Here is a 26029-nt window from a genome sequence, read left to right on the forward strand (position 1 = left end):
AGGGGGAATCAAACCTGAGACCTTGAGAGGAGCATACTCCAAGGACCCAAGCCAACACCACTAGATAGTTATTATTATCTTTAGTTTAGTGATAGCAGATATAAGGTTTTTGCCTTTTACATGTTAAACTAATTGCGGCCTGTGGGTACGTTTTGGTTTTTGATGTATTGTTGTTGGAATGTTTTACTGGTTGATGAGGTCTTTCACTTAAAACCAACTTCTAAAGTTGAAAAGCAAAAGTGAGAAGTTGATGTCATTAACAGAAATGTAATGAAAAAGGTTTCCAACTCTGGATAATGTGATTAGTTTACGGTTCCACTTTTCTAAGGGTTTCGATATATTATCCTAAATATAATATACTATAAGCAATCTATTTGGAGATATATTTATACTAAATATAATACTCTAAGGGAGGTTTGGATTCAAGCATGATTCTTTTGAAAGGCAGGTCACATTGTCGCAATTTTATATTTTATGGTTGCTGCAATGTGCGCTGATATGGTGCTACTGCATGTATTGTAGCACAGGATGCTGCAAAAAAAGTATTGAAAAAATATCAGTTGTTCCAAATTCTGGTTTAGTTTATTCTGATGTGCTTGTGTTAGGTGACTTTGTGTTGAGTCTTAGTTTAGTGTAATTGGTGAAAACTTTGATGCTTTTTAATCTGTTGTTTTGATCTCTTTCCACACTTGTGCTTGAGAATCCCAAGTATATACTAATCAAATAACTTCTTTGCTTTTGTTATTAAGAAAAACTATATTTACAAAAGTCATGCTATAGTTAATTGCCAACCAGTACAAAGCAATAGAAATTTGTGTCTCAAATAAACTAAGATAAGTATTACATTCAAATTTGTGTGACTCCACAATAGCAATGGCATTGATACATTTGAGATGAATTCTCTGAGCCACCAAGGATGCCACTGAACTGATAGGATAAGTATTTGTTGGAAATATGTTACTTGAGCAATTTCCTTAATTAAATCCATGTGTTGGAAAGTCAATACAACCCAACAACGGAGCTTTATCATGCATATCTGAGATGCCTACTTCGAGTTTAAGAATGGCAAAACGTTGAAACGCAATCCATATGCCATCCCAGCTTTGGCACCAAGAATCTAGAAGCACTAGCATGCTTCACCGTTTCTAGTGTCTTGGAGTATATCCACATTAGATAAGCACAGATCATAGTATCAAAAAAACGTTTAAATAAGACATGTACACTCGTTTATCATGGATTTTTGACAAAATCATGGATTAAGTTATTCATCAATATTTGAACTAGCACACTGCATAATTGCGGCATCATAGACTCATAGTGTCTTTATACCAAATAGATTCTTCTTTGGCTTTCTCAAACGCAACACTAGATCTGAACAAATGGGTTCTTTTGTTTGACGATAAAAAAAATGTTCTTTAGTCTCACCAACAACTACCCCAACTCAACCGACCAAACAAAGCAGAAGATTTTGGTATTTTGTGACTATGCCTTCATCCTTTCGCACAACTTTAATGAAGCTTCTGCACCTTGAAACTGAATATTGTCATTACACCGTTTTTATCCATTCGTTAGGTGTGCGTTTTTTTTATCACATGGGATAAAGGATTTTAATGTTAGAGATGACATGGTGATTGACACTGTTTGAAAATATTCGTGTGTTGCTGAACCAAGAGTCTCGGTTAGCGGTTAATTAGCAAATTAAGGATTTAATTAGAAAATAGAAAAGCAGTGATGTGGCCCAATAGGAGAGTGTGTGTTCAAAAGAGTGTCTTTGAGAGTTTGTCCATAACATTTCTATGCTTTGAAACACACAACATTGAATTGTGACCTTACACAACTAACAAACATAAGAAAGAATAACGAAAAACAGTTCCTTATATGAGGCCACAATCTATAAAGGAACAGAAATGCTATATATTATTATTACGGGAAAGAAGCAAGACGAAACACACGATCTCACAAAAGTGGTTATCACAAATTTTTTTAATATAACAAAAAAAAACATAAAACTAGGCTTGGACATATATTTCTTCTGTTTCGTGGATTGACAATTCGTAAAAACTACTACCTCCGTCCATAATTATAAGATCATGTTTGACAAAAATGTATTATTTAATTACCTTGTTTTGACCGTATTTTTTTAATAATATATAAATGTAAATATTAGCATATAAGATTTTGTTCAATTTATTTTGATGAGTAATTTCAAAATATTAAGTTTTTATAATTTTTACTAATAGACAATTAAAAATATCAGTGATCAAAATTGTGTATTGACGTACATGTAATGGTCAAACAGAGCCTTATAATTAAGTATGAAGGTTGTAGTATATCCCATAACATAATCATTCGTTGGACTATTTTTAACTAACATTGAGCTAGTAGTCACAGTCAAACACTCCAATCTATGAATTATTTATATTTCAAACACACTCATTTAAAATTCAAATAAATTTCACCAAATTTACGTGCGATTCACATGATTTTGTGTAATCCATAGTAGTTAATTTCTCAGTCTAAATTTAGATGATAATGTTTATTATATGATTTAATTTATGATTATTGAAGAAATTTATTGAATTATTTTTTTATGTTTGTGCTTAATACTTAGATTGTGATATGAAAGTTGAATTTATGAATACGTTTAGAGGACAATATAAAATTATTATTTCATAATCAAATCAAAATTGTTTGTTCAATTAAATTAAAAATTACAATTCAACGAGTATAACTCGATCCACACACATGGTCTTACAACTGCTTCCTAAATTATTTTGATTGTTACCGTAGAAATTTCAAAGTGCGCATTTTTATTTCTCCAAATAATTTTCTCTCATTTATTTCCACTTTTTCTTCTCCAAATAATTTTCTCTTTTATTTTCATTTTTTCTCCTCTCACTTTGTTTTCACTTTTCTAGAAGTTGGTTTCACTTTCACCAACACAACCCTACCTCTTCGCCACAACTCTTGTCGCCAATTTCATTTAATGAAATTGTGTATCTTATCAAATTAAAAGGCATGCTAGCTTCTTATATTTATTTTTTGACAAAAGCTTCTTATATTTATTGGTTGGCTAGATTAATTGGCTACATTGGCAAACCTATTTTTTTTTCTTTAATGTAAAAAATGATGACTAGCTACAATATTTTTTTCTCTTTCGGGTTTATCTACCTTGATTGATAATTTAACCATTTGATTATAAAAAAAATTAATTTATGTCATAATTTTTATATCTTTTGAATAGTTTAATTGGGAGTATTTATTTTTCTTCGAAAAATACATGTACTTCATCTGTTTCGTTGATCATTTGTTTCTAATTATAAGTAAAAATTTGTTAAACAAAAAAATATGTATTTGGTTTAAAATATTGACCAAATATATCAATGTTTTATTCACTTTTGCATTTAATTAGAAAAGGAGGACACAATATATTACTAATTAATTAATTTTTGAGAAAATAATAGAACATTACAAAATTTCACGTGGTTATTTAAATATGGAAAATGCTAAACAGTGCCCCCGGGGCATTGGTTAAGCATGTTAAAATAGAAATTTTTGTCTCGAAATGCGTACATTCAATGCCTCAAAAGTACAAAAAGTTGGCATGACCCTTTAAATATAATAAGTTATTTGATAGATAATAGATACTATGAGTTTCGTTAAAAAAAAAAGAATAAAATTTACAATCGCTTGTATTTTAATCATATATAATATTTATTCACACATGACATACATGTCTCTAAGAGTCGTATGTAATACATGAAAATTAAGGGAAATATGCAATCCTTACAATGTATAGTAGTTGGTATATAGTTGGTAATATTGTTGTGATTGAAGTTTGTGATCCTAGTCATATTTAATTCATGAAAATGAGAAATTTAAAGATAATAATTATTTTTTTGTTACGTAAGAAAAAATAAAAACTAGATCCTCATAAATAACACTCCTTGAGCATTCGCTAGAAGTGCCAAAGACATAGTAGGAAGAGACTCATTAACTATAGTCAAGGGGTCTAAACAGATGGCTTCAACCCTTGCAAGAATACCAATACAAACATTCCCTTCGAATAATGGTGATATGTATGTGTTCCCATAGTCACTAGTTGAACCACGTGAATACCAATACAAACATCACATATGGTGTGATTCACATTTTTTCCCGATTCATTAAACACATAGCCAACTACTTCGCGTCAACCTTATTTTGGGTGGGAGCAACATTTTCGTGTAAAAAAGTGAGAGGGAAAGAATAGTTTTCTTATTTTTACCTTATCCATGGCCAAGCCGTGGGTATTACCCACGGAAAAAAGCCCTGGGTAAAAAAGCCGTGGGTATGTGCAACTTTTCTTGTACCCTAGGGTGACTACATACGTGTATATAAGTATATAATTAATGGACAGTATACTTCCTTGATGATTTTGTCTCATAAGCGAGTTTTTCTCAAAAATTTGTTTGTAACAACACAAATGTCAAAATAAAAAAACAAAAAAAAAACTTTTTGTTTGACGGGTCAGCCCGCCAACTCGTTTGTACGCCATTAAATGGGACGGACTGTGATTTTAGACTTGGCCACCTAAATTGGTTTGACTCGTCTCGTCCCGCTTTTAGGCGGGCTTAAGCGAGCCGAGCCTAAACTGGGCGGGCTTGCCCGCTTTGCCACCCCTAGGTTGAAGCTACTAATTGTACTACCTTTAGGGAAGTATTCTACTAATTGAAGCTACTAAACGTTGTTTGGTGGCTACTAACTGAGCTACCTACCTTTATGTAACTAAAAATTTAACCTAAAATATGTAACATTATCCAAATCGCTCACCACTAAAATAAACATAGTGAGTAGCTGATTTTTCTTTTGAAAATTGATAAAAATCTTTCTTTTTAACACACTCTACATATTTGGTCAAACAAAACAAAACAAAAAAACAGACTCTTTATATATTTGGTAACTACTTTTTTTTTTGGTACAATTGTTTTTCTTTTGACAGAATTGGTACAATATACTACCTTCGTCTCTAATTATAAGATTCAGTTTGACCATTATACGTACGCCAATGCACAATTTTGATCACTAATATTTTTAATTGTCTATTAGTAAAAATTAAAAAAATTTAATATTTTGAAAATCCTCATCAAAACAAATTGAACAGGATTTTATATGCTAATATTTACATTTATATATTATTAAAAAAATATGATCAAAACAAGATAAATGAATAGTACATTTTTGTCAAACATTATCTTATAATTAGGGACGGAGGTAGTATTTGGTAACTACTATTTAGTCAAAATTTATGAAGCATGAATACCTCTAAGATTAGTCGTGTCGCGGTGTCCGACACGTGTCGGTGTCCGATACTCGTGTGATACTCGTGCGACACGTGTCGGATAGCTCAGATCGGTGTCCAAAAAAACTCAATTTTTTCCTTACTTTGACACTCCTTTGATCAGTGTCCGACACTTGTAAGACACTCGTACGACAAGTATCGGACAAGTGTCCCTCAAAAAATTGGTTTTTCTTTGCTTATACTCTCCTTAGGCACACATCAAACATATTTACAAGAGTTCAAGATGTGTTGAAATAACAATATTGATCAATGAATGATTGAAAACATTACATTTTGATTACAATTTTTTTAGTTTTTCCCGATAGTAGATAGATAAATAAAGATAAAATACTATAATATTTTGTTTTAAAACTTTTTTAAGAAATAATTTGCTCAACTTAGATTTACATCTATATATTTTGATTCTCAATTTATATCTTCCATAAATATGTAGCGGTGTCGGTGTCCTATATTTTTTACATTAACGGTGTCGCAGTGTTCGTGTCGTGTCGCTGTGTCCGTGTCGGAGTTTGTGCTTCATAAATAATTAGACACTATTTATATATTCTCACCAAAAAAAGACGCTATTTATATATTTGGTAACTACAATCATGATTTTTAAAAAGGGTTAAATATCTTTCTTTTTTAAAAAATATATTTTCCTTTTTGACATATCCTTTTATATTTTAATTTAACCATTTTTATACTTTTCCTTTTATATTTTAATTTCACGATTTTCATACCTTTTTTCTTTTAGCTAAGCAAGTAAAAGTTTTAACATATCCACTATTTTTAATTTATTTGGTTCAAAAAACATTTATTACAATAAAAAATAATTATGGTAATTTCTCTAGAAAACTCAATAAATAGCTTCTTGTAGGCAATGTTTGATTCATCTTTCAAGAGAACATGGCATCCATCATCAACCGCGTTTATTTTTTCATTGCAATTCTATGCATTGCTTCTGTTTTAACTCTAGGTAATAAATTTACTTATTCTTTCTTCTTCGTTGTTTGTGATAATGTATACTAATTTTAAAATTTTTAAGAAGTATTTATGAAAATTTGATGTTTGTTGTTGATATATAGTTTGTGACAATATTAAATTGATTGTAGGAGGAGCAAGTGATCCACCACGTACTTGGAAGTATTGCATTAGCAGATCACCATGTCCAGATAACAATCAACAATGTAATGATTTATGTTTAAGTCAGAAGTTTCCTAAAGGTGGCAGTTGTAATCCAACTAATGGGATGTGTTGTTGCGATGGATAATTAAATTGTTGGTATAAGTGGAAAATAAATATATTGATTTTCATCTTATTCTATGTTTTGTTTTCAATAAATTTTGGTATGATCTACAAACACTAAATAGTTTTTGAACACTGGTACAACACCCACAAGAATAAATAGTGAAGCTAATAACAATGACAAATAAATTAAATAGTTCAAGTAAATAAATTTAGATCATATTTGTAAAGGAAAATCACACGGTTAATTCAAAGTACAAAGATATAAAGAGAAGTTCGATTGAAACTGACTTACGTCTATAAGAGAAATCATTTCTCTAATCCATTATCAATGATCCTTTACAACTTAAAAGGGTTACAAGAAGATAGCTTCATAAGCTCGACAAAAGTCAACCTTATTTTCTAACTTTTCCTCTTCGAAGAGAGTTAAATGGCCAAGAAATTATTCCTAATTTTTTACCAAAAGTAATCCCTAGTTTCTCAGCCTCTCACTATCTTACTAGAAAAAGCTTAGATCATTCCTCCAATGATTCCAAATTACCCAAAATGTTTGCAATGTAAATTTCAACCCTAAAATTTCAACCAAAAGGCACTGCCCCTTAATCCCCAAGTTTTCATAAGAATTCCCTCTTTAGATTTCACAAGATTGTTCTAAAAAATCTATTATAAAAAACCAACTTATATACAAGATTCGCATAAGAGCGCCTCGCACACCAGACAACTTCCTGAAAAAGTTGTCGTCCTCCTTGATTGAAGCACCTCGTACACACTAAAAAATGTCTCACCCATTTTGTTTAATTTAGAAAATTTTAAAAAGTATATATAATATACAAATAAATGGGCAAAACACCATTTTAGTTCTTGAATGTGTAATTCGGTGTTACATTAGTCCCTGAATTTATCAAAAATGCAAAGAAATCCTCAAAATGCCTCGTTTATTAGCCATTTTAGTCCTTGAATATATTTTTAAGTAGTCAATTTTTTATTTTTTTTGGTACAATTTAAGTAGTCAATTTATTACTCAAATATGTTTTTTGTTGGTCAGTTTAGTCTATAATATTAGTATCAAATGAGCTATTGGGGATATATTTGAAATTTTGATACATTCAGGGACGAATATGACAGCGAGTTATATATTCAGGGATCAAAATAGTGATTTGCCCACAAATAAATGTAGGTGATGGGGGAAAATCATAGTTGATCGTTGTATTTCCACGAGAATGTTAGACTTAACCCCTTTATAGCAAAGAAAGAAAAGTCGAGAAATGACGTATAAAATACCATTCTTGCTGATAGAAATTACTTGGAATTATTTTTAATATCCGTCAAAGAATTTGTGGACCTGATAAAGAGAATTCTTTTCAATTTTTTCCATGTCCTAAGTCGTGGATTGACTCATGTCTAATTACTTAAGGGATTATGTATCTTACTATTTAGATAATTCATTGTATCTTACATTCAAATTAAGAATAGTACATCGATACAATAAAATAAAAACAAAAATGAACACTGCACCAAGACGGGACAACAATACTCCGCACTAAGACAGGACAACAATGTTCCGCACTAAGATAAACTCATTGTTTTTTTTTTGTCTTAAGGATAAATTCATTGTTAGTACTTAGTAGCCTAACAATTAAGTAATAACATTTTATTTTTTTTTGGTAAAATTAAGTAAAAACATTTACATCAAATTTTTTTTTTTATTCCTTGTCGGTTTTGGCTCTTTGGGCCCCCATATGTGAGGTACATAATTTGACCCAAACCTCAAAAATTCACCCCCTTTTACATAAAACCCTAAAAAATCGTTTCTTTCTTTGTTATTCTGATACGAAACAACAATGGTGGAAACAACATTTCTTCAGCAAAGGGTCGAAGCTGAATCAACACTGCATGAACAAATCAAAGCTGATGATAATGCCATAGTCAAAACAGAACTGACACCAGAACAATCACAAGAGCAATCAAGACAAGGTCGAAAAAGAGAAAGATCACCGGAAAATGAGATGAACATTGATGAAACAGATAACAACACCAACAAGATGAAGAAACAGCGGTTAAGCAGATCACTATCACGTTTTTCTTCAAGATCAGTTCGTCCACTACATATTGTTGTACCTGGTGAAGGTTTAAGAGATTCTGCTCAAAAAATCAAAGCAATGAAACTTGCAAAGAATGCTGTCAAGAAAAGAAATAAAGCTGCTCGTCGCGGTGAAGCTGATAGAGTCATAGTTAATCTCAAACCAAAGCATCTTTATTCTGGAAAACGCTCTAAAGGAAAAAATCAACGACGTTAGGTAATAGTAATTAGTTTTATTAAGCTTTGAGTTATTATAGGGTAATGGAAAACAATGTTTGTATTAGTAGTTGCTGATTTTATATTAATGTTTGAATTTTAATTTTATAAGTACTGGTTTCGTTTTGTTGAAAATTCTGAGCTTATTATATATAAGGAAGTTGTTTTTTATCCTATGATTTCTGTATATTGACATTATGGTCCTGTTTGTTCTTCTTGCATTGTGTGAAAACATGGCTATCCAATGTTGATATCCCCTAATCATGGTTTAAAATTGTGCACTGTCGCCCCCGAGTTGCAACCACATAAGACTGCAATTGTTGTGTGATTGTAAATCACAGTAAAAAACCGCATTGTTTAATGCCACAATAGCCGCAACATAGTAGGCTTGTCGGCCGCATCAGGCTACAACAGACCTAGTTAGGGATATTTTAAAGAGCAGTGCTATTTCTAGCGAATGATTTTGTCATGAAACATTGCAAACTAGTAATAAAGCCGTAAACCACATAACTATACAGAGTGGGATAGATTGAAAATGTCGTTACCACATAACCATACAAGGAAACCGATTAAAATAAATCAAGTATCATCTGTGAGTTTTTTTGACAATCTTTTGCAATATTAACAGTTTCCTGTTTAAAGTGATGAAGAGTTGATAATGAGATATATGAGATTTTAGAGGTAAAAAATATGAGATATGGGAGATATAAGATAAATAATACAGTAAAGGCTTAAACGCACTTTTGATTATCTATTTTACCCGAAACGGATTTATGTCGCTCATTTTTAATTTTGGGTTTTTGGTCCCGAGTTTAGGACACCACTGCAACTTTGGTCCTAACCCACATTTTTTACCCAAAAAATGGTTTGTTTTGAGCAAGTGCTTCTCCACCAGCACTAGCATGCCATCCCAGCTTTGGCACCAAGAATCTAGAAGCACTAGCATGCTTCACCGTTTCTAGTGTCTTGGAGTATATCCACATTAGATAAGCACAGATCATAGTATCAAAAAAACGTTTAAATAAGACATGTACACTCGTTTATCATGGATTTTTGACAAAATCATGGATTAAGTTATTCATCAATATTTGAACTAGCACACTGCATAATTGCGGCATCATAGACTCAGTGTCTTTATACCAAATAGATTCTTCTTTGGCTTTCTCAAATGGGTTCTTTTGTTTGACGATAAAAAAATGTTCTTTAGTCTCACCAACAACTACCCCAACTCAACCGACCAAACAAAGCAGAAGATTTTGGTATTTTGTGACTATGCCTTCATCCTTTCGCACAACTTTAATGAAGCTTCTGCACCTTGAAACTGAATATTGTCATTACACCGTTTTTATCCATTCGTTAGGTGTGCGTTTTTTTTATCACATGGGATAAAGGATTTTAATGTTAGAGATGACATGGTGATTGACACTGTTTGAAAATATTCGTGTGTTGCTGAACCAAGAGTCTCGGTTAGCGGTTAATTAGCAAATTAAGGATTTAATTAGAAAATAGAAAAGCAGTGATGTGGCCCAATAGGAGAGTGTGTGTTCAAAAGAGTGTCTTTGAGAGTTTGTCCATAACATTTCTATGCTTTGAAACACACAACATTGAATTGTGACCTTACACAACTAACAAACATAAGAAAGAATAACGAAAAACAGTTCCTTATATGAGGCCACAATCTATAAAGGAACAGAAATGCTATATATTATTATTACGGGAAAGAAGCAAGACGAAACACACGATCTCACAAAAGTGGTTATCACAAATTTTTTTAATATAACAAAAAAAAACATAAAACTAGGCTTGGACATATATTTCTTCTGTTTCGTGGATTGACAATTCGTAAAAACTACTACCTCCGTCCATAATTATAAGATCATGTTTGACAAAAATGTATTATTTAATTACCTTGTTTTGACCGTATTTTTTTAATAATATATAAATGTAAATATTAGCATATAAGATTTTGTTCAATTTATTTTGATGAGTATTTTCAAAATATTAAGTTTTTATAATTTTTACTAATAGACAATTAAAAATATCAGTGATCAAAATTGTGCATTGACGTACATGCAATGGTCAAATAGAGCCTTATAATTAAGTATAAAGGTTGTAGTATATCCCATAACATAATCATTCGTTGGACTATTTTTAACTAACATTGAGCTAGTAGTCGCAGTCAAACACTCCAATCTATGAACTATTTATATTTCAAACACACTCATTTAAAATTCAAATAAATTTCACCAAATTTACGTGCGATTCACATGATTTTGTGTAATCCATAGTAGTTAATTTCTCAGTCTAAATTTAGATGATAATGTTTATTATATGATTTAATTTATGATTATTGAAGAAATTTATTGAATTATTTTTTTATGTTTGTGCTTAATACTTTAGCTTTAAATTGATCGTTCAAATTGTGATATGAAAGTTGAATTTATGAATACGTTTAGAGGACAATATAAAATTATTATCTCATAATCAAATCAAAATTGTTTGTTCAATTAAATTAAAAATTACAATTCAACGAGTATAACTCGATCCACACACATGGTCTTACAACTGCTTCCTAAATAATTTTGATTGTTACTGTAGAAATTTCAAAGTGCGCATTTTTATTTCTCCAAATAATTTTCTCTCATTTATTTCCACTTTTTCTTCTCCAAATAATTTTCTCTTTTATTTTCATTTTTTCTCCTCTCACTTTGTTTTCACTTTTCTAGAAGTTGGTTTCACTTTCACCAACACAACCCTACCTCTTCGCCACAACTCTTGTCGCCAATTTCATTAAATGAAATTGTGTATCTTATCAAATTAAAAGGCATGCTAGCTTCTTATATATTTATTTTTTGACAAAAGCTTCTTATATTTATTGGTTGGCTAGATTAATTGGCTACATTGGCATACCTATTTTTTTTTCTTTAATGTAAAAAATGATGACTAGCTACAATATTTTTTTCTCTTTCGGGTTTATCTACCTTGATTGATAATTTAACCATTTGATTATAAAAAAAATTAATTTATGTCATAATTTTTATATCTTTTGAATAGTTTAACTGGGAGTATTTATTTTTCTTCGAAAAATACATGTACTTCATCTGTTTCGTTGATCATTTGTTTCTAATTATAAGTAAAAATTTGTTAAACAAAAAAATATGTATTTGGTTTAAAACATTGACCAAATATATCAATTTTTTATTCACTTTTGCATTTAATTAGAAAAGGAGGACACAATATATTACTAATTAATTAATTTTTGAGAAAATAATAGAACATTACAAAATTTCACGTGGTTATTTAAATATAATAAGTTATTTGATAGATAATAGATACTATGAGTTTCGTTAAAAAAAAAAAAAGAATAAAATTTACAATCGCTTGTATTTTAATCATATATAATATTTGTTCACACATGACATACATGTCTCTAAGAGTCGTATGTAATACATGAAAATTAAGAGAAATATGCAATCCTTACAATGTATAGTAGTTGGTATATAGTTGGTAATATTGTTGTGATTGAAGTTTGTGATCCTAGTCATATTTAATTCATGAAAATGAGAAATTTAAAGATAATTATTATTTTTTTGTTACGTAAGAAAAAATAAAAACTAGATCCTCGTAAATAACACTCCTTGAGCATTCGCTAGAAGTGTCAAAGACATAGTAGGAAGAGACTCATTAACTATAGTCAAGGGGTCTAAACAGATGGCTTCAACCCTTGCAAGAATACCAGTACAAGCATTCCCTTCGCATAATGGTGATATGTATGTGTTCCCATAGTCACTAGTTGAACCACGTGAACGGAGTCTGAGTAACAATAATCTTTTTGAATCCCGCTTGCTAAACCAACTTGATGCCAATTAAAAGAGTTTGAATCTCTTCATGTATCACGTTTGACCAACCAACGCTTCCATAAAATCCAAAGCGGGAGTTTCCCTAATAATTTTCACCAAACCCCTAAATCCCGATTTCACTAGATTATTTGTTAATGCACCACCATTCACATTTTAAGATAATAATATATTAATTACTTTTTTTTATAGATTTTCTTCGATTAATATTAATAACACTTAAATATCTAAATTAAAAGTAAACTTATCAACTTCAAATTAGGTTCAAAATTAAATTATCGATTACGAGTATTTGATATCTAATTTGAACAATATTTTGTATGTTTTTTTTATATCTTTCGACTGAAAATCAGATTACCAATGACATTTTGCCATGAGAATTAGTGGGATAAACTTTTTTATTCCAAGTAATTAACATTCCTCATGATTGCATTCCTGGTATTGTCATTAAATTTGACATAGAATTATCTCAATGAATAAACCACAATTAAAGATAAATAACAAATAAATATTAACGAGAACATGTACAAAAAAACAACGAGAATAAAACTCAACAAAAATCATGATTATTAAGATTGTGGTAATTTGATGTCGACAGTTGTGAAGTAGACCGTCAGAAAATCATAAACGACGGATGTTCTGTCAAATATTAACCCGTGAAATATTATATGAGTCTTGAAACGTGTCCTTAAGGATTATGACCGCCTCAATTCCCCATAAATGTCGGTTATATCATTTCAAAAACAAAATATAACTACTCTTTGAAATTAAAACACAGAAACAAAAGAAAGGAAAATCTAAGAACTTAAAATAGATAGAAAAAAAGGAAGAAATGGGGAATGATGGAGCATGACAACCACACTTTTGTATATAGAAAAAAGAGGAAGAAATTGAGGTTTTTGTTAAGTTTTTAATTGTTAGTTTCCTTAATAAATTCCTATATGTTAGGAAAGTCTGTTGTCTTTACTTTTTCTTAGTTGTAAAATGTGGGATTAGTGCTCCCTATTTTTCTAGTCTTTCAGTTACTTAGTTTTGTATTTAATTAGTTTCAAATCAATGAATAAGTAATCATCTTTGCAGCAAACATTTTTCTTAAGTTTGTAACATTTGGTACCAGAGCTCCCTACTGGGGCCTGAGTTGAAAAAGCAGCAGCTTTCATTCTTGCCGCAACAAGATTTTTGTTTCAATGACTTCTGAAAATAGCAACTTTGTACAACCTGCTATTCCATGCTTCGATGGTCACTATGATCATTGGAGTATGCTGATGGAAAATTTCCTGCGATCCAAGGTCTTGGGAAACAACTCTTGCATGACTGTCATGGGAAAAAGGGGATATTAAATTTGACATAAAAAACAACATTGTGCATACAATTTCTAGTGTGTTTTATATCCCAAATTTGAAAAGTAATCTCATTAGTATGAGCCAACTTAGGGTTATACCATCATCATTCAACAAAGTAGGTGTCAAATTCATCATCCAAAGAAGGGCTTAATAGCTGAAGCTGAAATGACAGCAAATCGTATGTTCCCTCTGCACATTCAGCATGATGTCCATAATTGTTTCTCCACAAGAATACAAGATCCAACATGGTTATGGCATTTTCGTTATGGCCATTTAAATTTTAAAGGCTTGAAAATCCTATGTGAGAATAATATGGTGGAAGGACTGCCCAATATCAATATTCCTATGGAAATGTTGAAGATTGTATTGTTGGTAAACAACATCGTTACTCTTTCCCGTACGGAAAAGCATGGAGAGCTTAGCAAATTCTACAGTTGGTGCACTCAGACATTTGTGGACCAATCAATCCGACATCTAATGGAAACAAAAGGTACTTTATCACCTTCATAGATGATTATAGTCGAAAAACATGGGTTTATTTCTTGCAAGAGAAATCTGAAGCTTTTATTGTTTTTAAAAGCTTTAAGGCTCGAGTTGAACGAGAATCTGGCAAGCACATTCAGACCCTTCGGACAGATCGTGACGGTGAATTTAACTCACATGAATTTGCAAGTTTTTGTGAAACACATGGAATAAGAAGGCAACTTACTGCTGCATATACACCGCAACAAAATGATGTAACCTAAAGAAAGAATCAGACGATTATGAACATGGTGTGAAGCATGTTAGTGAAAAGGGGTATGCAGAAGACATTTTGGGCAGAAGCAGTCAATTGGAGCATTCACATACTCAATCGAAGTCCCACCCTTGCTGTGAAAAACATAACACCACAAGAAGCTTGGAGCAAAGTCAGACCATCAGTTGATCACTTAAGAATCTTTGGATGTATATCATATGCACATGTTCCAAATGAAAAGAGAACAAAGCTTGACGATAAGAGCGTAAAGTGTGTCTTTATTGGGGTTAGTGAGGAGTCAAAGGCGTACAAGTTATATAATCCTGTTACCAAGAAAATAATCATTAGTCGAGATGTTCTCTTTGATGAAGAAAATACATGGGATTGGAGCAGCAACGAACAACAACAAAACTTTAAAGGATGTTGAGGAAGTTGGCGAGGAAAGTCAAAAATCCGAACCACAATTGCATTCTCCTACTCAGTCTCTTGGAGAAATTTTGCCAAATCCTTCGACAAGTGTGTCAACTCCACATCAAGACCAGTCATCTATTTCAGAAGAGCAACGGCCAAGGAGAAGACCATTTTGGATGAATGATTATGAGAGTGGAGGCAAATTATCCGATGAAGATACAATTGCACATTTTCCTTTGTTTACATGCTCAGATCCTATATTATTTGCAGAAGCGGTGAAAGAAGAAAAATGGAAAAAAACTATGGATGCAGAAATTGAAGCCATAGAAAAGAATAAGACTTAAGAGTTAATTGATCTTCCTAAAGGGCAAAAATCCATTGGTGTGAAGTGGATTTATAAGACAAAATTGAATGAAAAGGGAAAGATTGAAAAGTTTAAAGCAAGGTTGGTTGGGAAAAGCTATAAGCAAGAGCATGGGGTTGCGGTTGATTATGAAAAAGTAATATCCATACAAATATTAATCACTAATAAAAAATACAGTAATGTATTAAATTAAAATGTTATAAAAGTACTCAAAAAATTATTTTTGGCGCTTCTCTAAATTATTTTGAAAAAATTGGGAGATAAGTAAAGCTCAAAAAAAAACCTCAATATAAAAATTCGCTAGTTACGTCAATCCCTGAACAACACGTGCAAACACCACAAACTAATCTCAACCATCCATGTTCCACAATCTAACGGCAACCACTCTCGATCCGCGTCATTAAATTTCATTGGCTAATTCCATTCCCATCTCACAATATAAAAGCCTCACAACCGCCAATTCTTTCATCACTTGAATACTTTCATCTTTCCTCAACAATCACTTCTCTCTCCAAAATCGATCTCTGAAAATTTCCTTCAAATCTCTCGAAATTTTCATCAACAATGGCTGGTAGAGGCAAAAACATCGGTTCCAGCGCTCCAAAGAAAGCCACATCAAGGAGCAACAAAGCCGGTCTCCAGTTCCCCGTTGGCCGTATCGCTCGTTTCCTCAAGGCCGGAAAATACGCCGAACGTGTCGGTGCCGGTGCTCCTGTTTACCTCGCCGCTGTTCTTGAATATCTCGCTGCTGAGGTAATTTCCGTTCAATTCCTCTTATTCTCTTCAATTTCATATACATGTTGTATCAAGATCTAGGGTTTCGTAATCGTAATTTCAATTAGTTTTCGTTTTCCCCCAAATTTAGATCAGACACATCGTTCTTGAATCAATTCGAATTGATTGACATGTGATTTCGTTTGAATTTGGATTTGATTTTTGAATTTGGTTTAATTTGAGTTGATTAGGGTTTTGAATTGAATTTGTGTGATTTTGATTTTGGGATTAGGTTTTGGAGTTGGCTGGAAATGCTGCTAGGGACAACAAGAAAACAAGAATTGTGCCAAGGCATATTCAATTGGCTGTACGGAATGATGAAGAATTGAGCAAGCTTCTTGGTGATGTTACCATTGCTAATGGTGGTGTTATGCCCAATATTCACAACCTGTTGCTTCCAAAGAAAGCTGGTTCTTCCTCTAAGGCTGCTGCTGAGGATGAATGAATGACTGAAATCTTAGATGAAACTGATTTTGCAGATGGGGTTAACAAATTTAGTTTCGTTTTTTGTATCCGGGTTTAGTTTAAGAGGTTGATGATTAAGATTTTTAGCTATGTTAGTGATTCTGTTAGTTATGTGAATACATTGATTTTCATATTGTTGGTTTCGATGAGATTGGTGAAAATTTATAAAATTGACCCCTTTTATTCTTCATGAGTCTTGATTGTGTGAATGAATCTGTTTTCATATAAGATTGATATGGAATTTATAATGCTGGTATAAATAATTCAACTTTGATTACATTTTACAAGTTGAAAATTTCTGATAGGTTCTTTTATCTCACTGTCTAACTATGAATGTGTGACCTTAAGCACAATAATAAACATATCAACATTGTAAAGTATGCTTTAATATGATGCATAAATGAGATAAATTTTGCATAATGTACAAGTACAGAGATTACTACTATCTTCATCTTCAAAACAAACACATTGTAAGGACAGAGATTTGAAAACAAGAGAATCCATTCTTGTTGAGCAATAGTTCTTCTTGAGCTCTTGGGTTGGAACCAACTTTTATTCTTATCAGTGATTTTTATCATTGAAAAATTTTCGTGATTAATCTTTTGGATTATGTATTGTATGGCACTTTCTTTATCTTTTTGACCTAAACTGTGTTTGTTTAATTACTCTTTTACTTGCAAATGTAATGGTTGCATCTGGTTTGGCAATAATGATATTCTCTCAAAACTAGTTGCCTCTAGTCTATGAAAAGGCAATGAAGCTCTTATCGGAGATGATATTTATCCTCTAAAAGGTGTTGTTGATTCTCCACTTTGGAGAAGGTGTGGCTTGTGGATCCTCTAATTTACGACTCATACTTGGGCAAAATGCTCCATAATTTAAATTGTAGAGTCAAAATGTTTGTGGGTCTCTAAATTTATGACTTGTCCCTCTCGAAGTTTAAAAATTTTGGGCAAAGTGTTACTTGATTTAAAATGGTTGTGCAATTTATCATTAAGTAGACAAAATGTTCTTTAAAATTTCATATTTAATGACAAATTGCTCTGTGCATAAAATGTCAAAATACGGAGTATTTCATAAGACTTGTTATCAATGTTGATAAGTCACGCAATGTCATTTAATGTAACACCTAAACACCCCTAAGAACATCCATAATGGGTGAGTAATAAGGAATCAAAGTATATAAACCAAATTACTTTTTGTGAAGAGTAGATATATGAACCACCAATTATAAGATAACTTTTGGGATAATATTTTTTTTCTGTCATTTTTGGACAAAAACAATAAAAAGAAAGAAAGAAGAGATAGTAAGAATACAATGAGAGTATAAGAGAGAAACAATGAGCAACAAATTACATGTTATCCAAAATATAAAATAAGACAAAATTAATTTTATTAGTCTCATGACTAAAGTCTGGTTGAGTTTTGCGATGATGAACATGTGTTATTCGTTTAAATAATGTTGTCAAACTGCGATCAGGACCAATAGATACGTCAATTATGGAGAAATCATTATCAACGTGGTCATAATCGAAATTATGGGTCAACGCAAAAAAATTGCAACTTAAATCTTTTGACTGATTGCGACATAGCAGCAAGAAGACCTTTATTGGTCTGGTTGTTTGGTGAACACCAAAGGAGACGCCCAAAATCCTAGGTAATCACACAAAGATGCGCACGACAACCCTCATTTATGTTTTTTTTTAAAAGGCCTTCGGAGCGGAACCTAGATAGAACGCGGAGCGCCGGCCGCCGATACAGTGACCATGAGTGTAGTTATAAAGAAGTGGTCGTGATGAGTCAAAGAATACGACACTCAAAAAAGTAAAGGGAATTTACACCCACCTTTTTCAGCACATCCTCATACATACAAAATTAAGGTTGGTCGGGAATTCCCGAAGGCGAGTCCCACACACAGATTCCTAACAGGTTCAAAGGGACACAAATTCATCCTCTTGGTACTCATAGAAATTGTCTATAAACATTAACGACATAAATAATGAATTAGCTTTGCGACCTAAGTTGTGCACCCAATCACTCCCTTCATTAGAGAATTCTTGGATCGGGTCAAATGATTCTCCCTCGAGTTGGTCGACATAGTCTTTGATCGATTGAACATTTATCAATTTTAGAACCTGCTACTGATATGTTTGGTCCTCACCGGCGAGATGGGTGCGATGGGGTTATTAAGAAGTCTTACATCAGTTGTGAGATGACCTGAATATGTATTTATAAAGTAGATGCAATCATCATCTTACAAGCCGGTTTTGTAGGGTTGAGTTAGACTCAACTCTCAATTCTAAGACTTAGAAACAATGGCGCAAACTCATAATACACTTCAACGATCCCTAAGGAAAATCAACAAAAAAAAGTCACATAACAAACTCCCAAAATTTATAACACAATACACATACACATGAAAAATCAACCAACAAAATCCAAAGGAAGAGGCGAAGTAACATGAACAATGAACGAAAAATATGATCATTTAAATAATGATTAAAAGAAAGACACATACAAGACATGATGAAGTCAATACTAATTTATTCAAATTCGCTCATAAAATTTTAACAAATTTTATCCAAAATACTTAAATAATAATAAATGTATAACAACAATTATCATATATTTTTTTAGTTAAATAAATTTATGGTCCCTATTTCCTTCGAAAAAAAATTTATGGTCCCTATAAATATGTTGAGTTTTGTTTTTAGTCCCTATAAAATATTTTAGCAACTAGTCTCTCAAATATTTTATGTCCCACTTTTTTGTCCTTACTGTTAAATAAACTCTTGTGTACTTTCACATTTTTTATTGATGTTTTGTATTAATCTTTATAATATGATAAAAATTTCTCCCACAAAAATTTAGAGGATGAATTATTTATGAATTTTTAAGCGCAAAAAACTAAAAAATTCATATTTAATTGATTATTAAACAAATTTAAATTTTTGCAAGAGAGATTCCTATAATGTAATAAACATGATCGCAAATGTTTTTTTTGAAAGATATACATATTATAAGGACTAAAAATCATGACAGGAATTTGAGAGACCAAAACATGCTGAAATTTTTTTATAAGAACTAAAAACGAAATTTGAAATATTTATAAGGACTGAAAATATATTTAACTATTTTTTATAAATAGAATGTGATTGAAACTTTTTTTTATATGGTAATTAATACATAGTGATTGTGACGTGTCGGTCCATGGGATCAACAATTTTGACTTTTTAAATAGAATGTTAAGAGCGTTGTAAAAAAAATAGAATGTTAAGAATTCGATTTCTAAGTCATATGATTGACATTTATTAGTTAATGATATGAATTAAGTTTGTTTGGTTCAAAAAAAAAGTCATACGATTGACAAAAATTGATTGAAAATGAATAATCTTTTTTGTGTGTCCTACATGTATGTTAACGAATATTAATCACCACTAAATGACAGTGCAAACTTCATAACAAAAAAAAAAGACTATGTTGAGGGTGACTCTGCAAGTGCACAGAATCGCTACCAAGTAATAAAGTGATAAAGTTATCGTGTCCACATGTATTGTGCCAAAACTATCAATTTTGATTAGGAATTTATGCAACAAAAGTAAATAAAAATAAAAGACTTTGCATTCGTTTTGTTTGTTTGAGAAAGTTTTTGCAAGTTGAAAATAAATAGAAATTAAAGTAAAGATTAGGTTGAAAGTAATGGTTTTGAGTTTAGATGAGAACAATGGTTAAGTACTTTTCGAATCCCTCTCCTATTTCTGCTTAGTAACTGGTGTTATATCTACTTACTACCGAAATATCATCTGGTGATTAATTTTTTATTAAAATAAGTTTAAAGTTACCATCCCTTATTTCTATTGCACTTTGAAAAGAGTTAAGTCACCTGCTTGATAAGTTTCACCCATGTTTTTATAATATCCTCATCTTTGATGGTTCAGCCTAACTAAAGACGTCCTTACCCTCAGCTAGTTTAATGTTTAACAAGTTGTCACGTGTTCTTGGCCTATCTTGTTTGATTAACCTAAGCATGCGGAATTTAACTAAGTGTAATTCTTAATCACAAACCTAACCGTAAATACTGAATTTAATGGTCTCATATAGGTTGGTTAAATTATCTCTTTGTTTCGGAGTCTTAGATGTGTCACGAGATCCACTTCGATCCTAAGTACTATCAAAATATGTGCGCATTCGTATATGAAAGTGTATAAATAAATAGAGATAATAACAGACAATAAATGGATAGCAGTTGTAAATAGTTTTTTTCGAACAAAATTACATGTTTCAAGCAGTCCTAGGGGAGTTCATCTACTTGACCTAACCCTGAGGAATTTAACTATTAAATACCATAACAAAACAACAAGGAAAAGATAGTATAAAGATTACCCCTATGCCTCAGGAGCACCTTGGCCCTCCTTGCCTCCTCCTTAGAGTTTTCTTAACTCTTGCTTGAATATTGAATAGCTCTCAATATTTTGGAATGAATAATTGTGAAGGAAGAGGACTCTATTTATAGTTTTTCAGCTGAATTTTGACTTTTTACTGCGCTCCATCGTATCCATCATGGTCACGATAAGTTATATCGTGGTATGATGAAAATTTACTCAAGATTTTCTATTTTTCTTCAACCGCCTTCATCGTGTCACGCTGGATCTCATCGTGGGTACGATGGGTCGTGTGCTATTTTTTGATGTTTTTGCCCTTTTTTGATGTTTTATTCACTTTTCTTGCTTTTTGGCCAAGTAACTTCATTTTTCCAGGTTTTAGCTTGCTTTTGGTCTTCAATTGCTCTAAAACTACCCTAAAATGATACTAAAAATAGCATATAATTGACTGTCATCTGATGTACTGATAATTAAAACCTTATACAAAAAACTAAAATATATTTCGTCAAAAGAAAAACTAAAATATTTAAAATTTCGTACCTATGAAATGCAAAAACCATAGTGACTATATATGACAACATGTTGATAATTTTTTTGGTATGAAAAAATTGTCGTGTTGATGATGAAAACTTTTTTTTGGTAAAGAAAAAGACTAACAGTCCGTTTGGACTAGCTTATTTTTGAGTTTATGCAAACAACTTATGCTATATAAATTAGATTTTATGCTATTTTATAAGTTCACACTAGTGAAAATTATATTTTTATAATAATACAAAAAAATTGCATAAATCATTTGCATAAACTCAAAAATAAGGTAATCCAAACGGACCCTAAGCTGATAAGCCCTAAGAAAGCTGAAAATCTCTAGAAAAATTAGTGCAGCTGTTAACTGTACAAGGTATCTACTAACAAAGCAATATATATAGAAAGAAAACAAATATATTTACCCAAAAAAAAATATGAAAGAAAGAGAAAATAAAAAACGTTTAAAATTTAAATTCAAACTCATACATGCTAACTCATCAACCACTTGCTTCTCTGTAAATTTGGGACCATTTAACACAATTTCACCAACATAAATCCTCTCTTTCTACAAGGGAACACATCATCTTGGATGAAAGAAAATTAAAGAAATAACATGTTTCAAAATCCTCTATTTCAAGTAAGCTTCAAACCATACAACGTACTCCGAGTTTGCCCGCCAAAACAGTACCAGCTTGATTGAAGCTTTAAAAATATTTTCATTGATTTATTTAACAAATATTTTAAATTCTATATATATGGTAAAGTCAAAATATTTAAAATTTGTATCATAAAAAAATAATTTAATTTGAAAATCCATATTTCCATCGGGAATTTTTTTTACAAATGTCTTACTTTGGATTTGCTCATAAAATTTTACCAAACTTAATTAATTATTAAATCTTGTTCAAAAAAAAATCCAAAAAATACTAAATTAAATTTTTATTTTAGACACGTAAGTATATAAAAATTCCGTTAGCTCAAGCCCTTTAAAACAACCCACAATCCCGACACACAAATCTAAACCGTTGATAAGCCCAAAAATCCAACGGCAACTACAATCGATCCGCGTGATTGAACCCCATTGGTTAAATCCATTCCAATCTCACAATATATAAACCCCATTACCGTCATCACCGATTCCAAATACTTCAAATATACAACACTTCTTCTCTCAGTTCAAACTTTTTCTCCGTTTTTCAAATCTCTCAAGTTTCTTCCATCAAAATCAATGGCTGGTAGAGGCAAAACCATAGGATCTGGTGCCGCTAAGAAAGCCACTTCAAGGAGTAGCAAAGCTGGCCTTCAATTTCCCGTTGGCCGTATCGCTCGGTTCCTTAAGGCCGGAAAATACGCTGAACGTGTTGGTGCCGGTGCTCCGGTTTACCTCGCTGCCGTCCTTGAATATCTTGCTGCTGAGGTAATTTCCCTTCGCCACTTCTTTCACGTTCAATTTCATATCAATTTTACTAGATCTAGGGTTTCGTAATTAAATTAGGTTTTTCTCCAATTTTAGTAATTTTTCATAATTTATGAATCATTTTATCAAATATTTATAGAATTTTAGTTTGATTTGAACTATGAAGTTAAAATACTCTTCCAATTATTCGGATTAGACGTGTTATGGTGTTGGAGATGCGTCGGTGTATTGAATATTGACTTATAGTTACATTGAGTATTGAATTAGGTTATTTTTTGAAATTATTATCGGTGTTAGTATCTGTGTCTGGTGTTGTATGTATCAATTTATCCAATATTTATAGAATTTTAGTTTGATTTGAACTATGAAGTTAAAATACTCTTCCAATTATTCGGATTAGACGTTCTGGTGTATTGAATATTGACTTATAATTACATTGAGTATTGAATATTGACTTGTAATTACGTTGAATTATGTTATTTTTTGAAATTATTATCGGTGTTGACGTGTCAGTATCTGTGTCTGGTGTTGTGTTTTTCGAGTAGGATTTGAGTTGATATGGATTTTGGACTAAATTTGTGTGAATTTTGTATTTGTGATTAGGTTTTGGAGTTGGCTGGGAATGCTGCAAGGGACAACAAGAAAACAAGAATTGTGCCAAGACATATTCAATTGGCTGTAAGGAATGACGAAGAATTGAGCAAGCTTCTTGGTGATGTTACAATTGCTAATGGTGGTGTTATGCCTAATATTCACAACTTGTTGCTTCCAAAGAAGACTGGTGCTTCTTCAAAGGGTGCTGCTGCTGAAGATGATTCTTAGATGAAGTTTAGGTTTTGAGGAATCGTTGTCTAATTAAGTTGATTAATTGTATCTGGTTTTTCGAAAAAACTGGTTTTGATCTTTGTAGTTCTAGTTAGGGTTTTAGTTAATTATGATGTGGATATATTTATCTAATGCTTGTTCCTTTTGACTGAGATTATTAGAAGTTTATAAATTTGGTTCATTCTCAGTTTTCCAGTTTATTCCTTTACATATATTACTTCTGAATGTTGGTATTCATTAATGTCATTATTGTTGATATCATTGGCATTGTAAAAATATGTGCACATGTTAAGTTTTTCCAAAACAAAGAAAAATAAGTCTTAAATTTATATTTAAGGTTGAATTTTGCTGTTGGTAGATTTTGGAGATGTACTTGGAATTTGAATGCAATTGTGGTAATTGGATTTACTCCAATTGTGGAGTAATAGTTTCATAGATTTGGTGTACATTTGGGGTTGTAGTTTTTGTACTTCATTAGATTGTGTGCATATGTTCTGTGGTCATTTGTGTGAAGAGGATTTACTTAGATTTCAACCTATGTACGATGATGATGATGTAGAATTTTTTTTCAAAGTGCACCTGTCATTAGAGTAATACACCAAAACATCCTACATGAGGAAAATTTAACCGAAATGCCCTAGTACTTTCCTGTGAGGGGGATGCGCCATCCCCAGCTTAGTGTTATAATGAAGGACGCGCCAACGGGAGGTCAGCGACCTTGTGAAGGACACGCCATCCCCAAGGCGGCGTCCTGAGTTGGTTTTTTTTTTTTTTTTTCATTTTCGTTTTTGAAGGTAAGGGGGTAGGGTTTTGGAAGGGTTAGAAGGGTTTTGAGGGTTAAGGGTTAGGAGGGTTTTGAGGGTTAAGGGTTAGATGGGGTTTTGAGGGTTAAGGGTTAAGGGTTTAGGTTTTTTTTTTTTTAAAGAAATTATTGAAAAAAATTATACAAAAATTATATTAATTAATATAAACACACTACAACAATTTTTTTTAGGGTTTTTGAAGAAAAATCGTGCAATAATAATATTTAATATTATTTTTTACAATACAATACAAAAAAATTGCAAATTAATTGGAATTTGGACTAATTATCACGACCACGAGCACAACCACGACCACCACCACCACCAACGTCATCGTCACCTAAATGACCTCCAGTACCGCATGTAGGAGCATGACGAACACGATCACCTCTTCGAAGTTCTCCTTGATGTTGTTCTGCATCGTCTTGTTGATATTGAAAAGATGCAGTAGGATTACTCGAAATTGAGGCATTGAAAAAGTTTGATGTAGATGTGTCGTTGAACAAGGAGGTAAATGGCACACCAGAAAGGTTGTCAAAAATATTAGGATTATTAGGATCATCAGGAGTAAGCAACTCATTAATCCATGACGAACCCACAGAGTTTTGAGTGTCGCAGATATTGTGTTGGGGTGAAATGTATAGGTTGTTGTGGAAATTTTGTTAGGCCGGTGTGTGGAAATTTTGTTGGGCTGGTGTGTGGAAATTTGGGTCATTAGATGGGTAGAAGTTTTGTTGGTCGTAGAAATTTGTTGTTGGTGGTGAGAAGTAGGTTTGATGGTCATAGATTGGGAATTGGGGAGGGGTATAATCTAGGTATGGGGCCGATTGATTTTGTGTTGTGGTTTGCATGGGTGTTTGGTCAGGGTCAGGGTCAGGGGTAAATTCACGGGTTGAGGTAGATGGATTGTTTAGTGTGGGTGGGGGTTTGAAGAAGAACGGATTGAAGGTTTTATAATACCAATCAAAATAAGAATTTGGAAGTTTATCTGCATGTGCGCCAGTTATCACTTTAGTGTGACGATTATTCCAATCGTCGATGAAACTTTCATATTCAACATCCCATCTATCTTTTACTCCTCCACACCTAGTTTGCTTGTGATATTTTGACATGTTTTCTGCTGGGCGCAATCTAGTTTGTTTGATTCCAAACTGGAGTTTAACTCGGTCGGTTTGGTGGTACTCCAAAATTTCAAAACATATTAGGTACGTGGTTGCAGACCAACAATGAGTGTCCTCCTCTATAGCATTAAGTGCTATGTCT

At 32.0% G+C, this 26029-nt stretch overlaps 2 protein-coding genes across 2 annotated transcripts; both read left to right on the forward strand.

The window, feature by feature from the left end:
• The first annotated feature begins 16041 nt into the window (after nucleotides 1-16041).
• Nucleotides 16042-17007, forward strand: LOC123899634 (probable histone H2A.3). The gene is made up of 2 exons (XM_045950810.1): nucleotides 16042-16328; nucleotides 16582-17007. The coding sequence occupies exons 1-2, from the start codon at nucleotides 16140-16142 to the stop codon at nucleotides 16792-16794; spliced, it is 402 nt and encodes a 133-aa protein (XP_045806766.1). The 5' UTR covers nucleotides 16042-16139; the 3' UTR covers nucleotides 16795-17007.
• Nucleotides 17008-22852: 5845 nt separating this feature from the next.
• On the forward strand, nucleotides 22853-24144 carry LOC123899396 (probable histone H2A.3). Its single transcript, XM_045950505.1, has 2 exons — nucleotides 22853-23138; nucleotides 23742-24144. Exons 1-2 carry the CDS (start codon nucleotides 22950-22952, stop codon nucleotides 23958-23960), a joined length of 408 nt encoding a protein of 135 aa, XP_045806461.1. The 5' UTR covers nucleotides 22853-22949; the 3' UTR covers nucleotides 23961-24144.
• Nucleotides 24145-26029: the final 1885 nt, after the last annotated feature.

The sequence above is a fragment of the Trifolium pratense genome, linkage group LG7, assembly GCF_020283565.1.
Source record: "Trifolium pratense cultivar HEN17-A07 linkage group LG7, ARS_RC_1.1, whole genome shotgun sequence".
Lineage (NCBI taxonomy): Eukaryota > Viridiplantae > Streptophyta > Magnoliopsida > Fabales > Fabaceae > Trifolium > Trifolium pratense.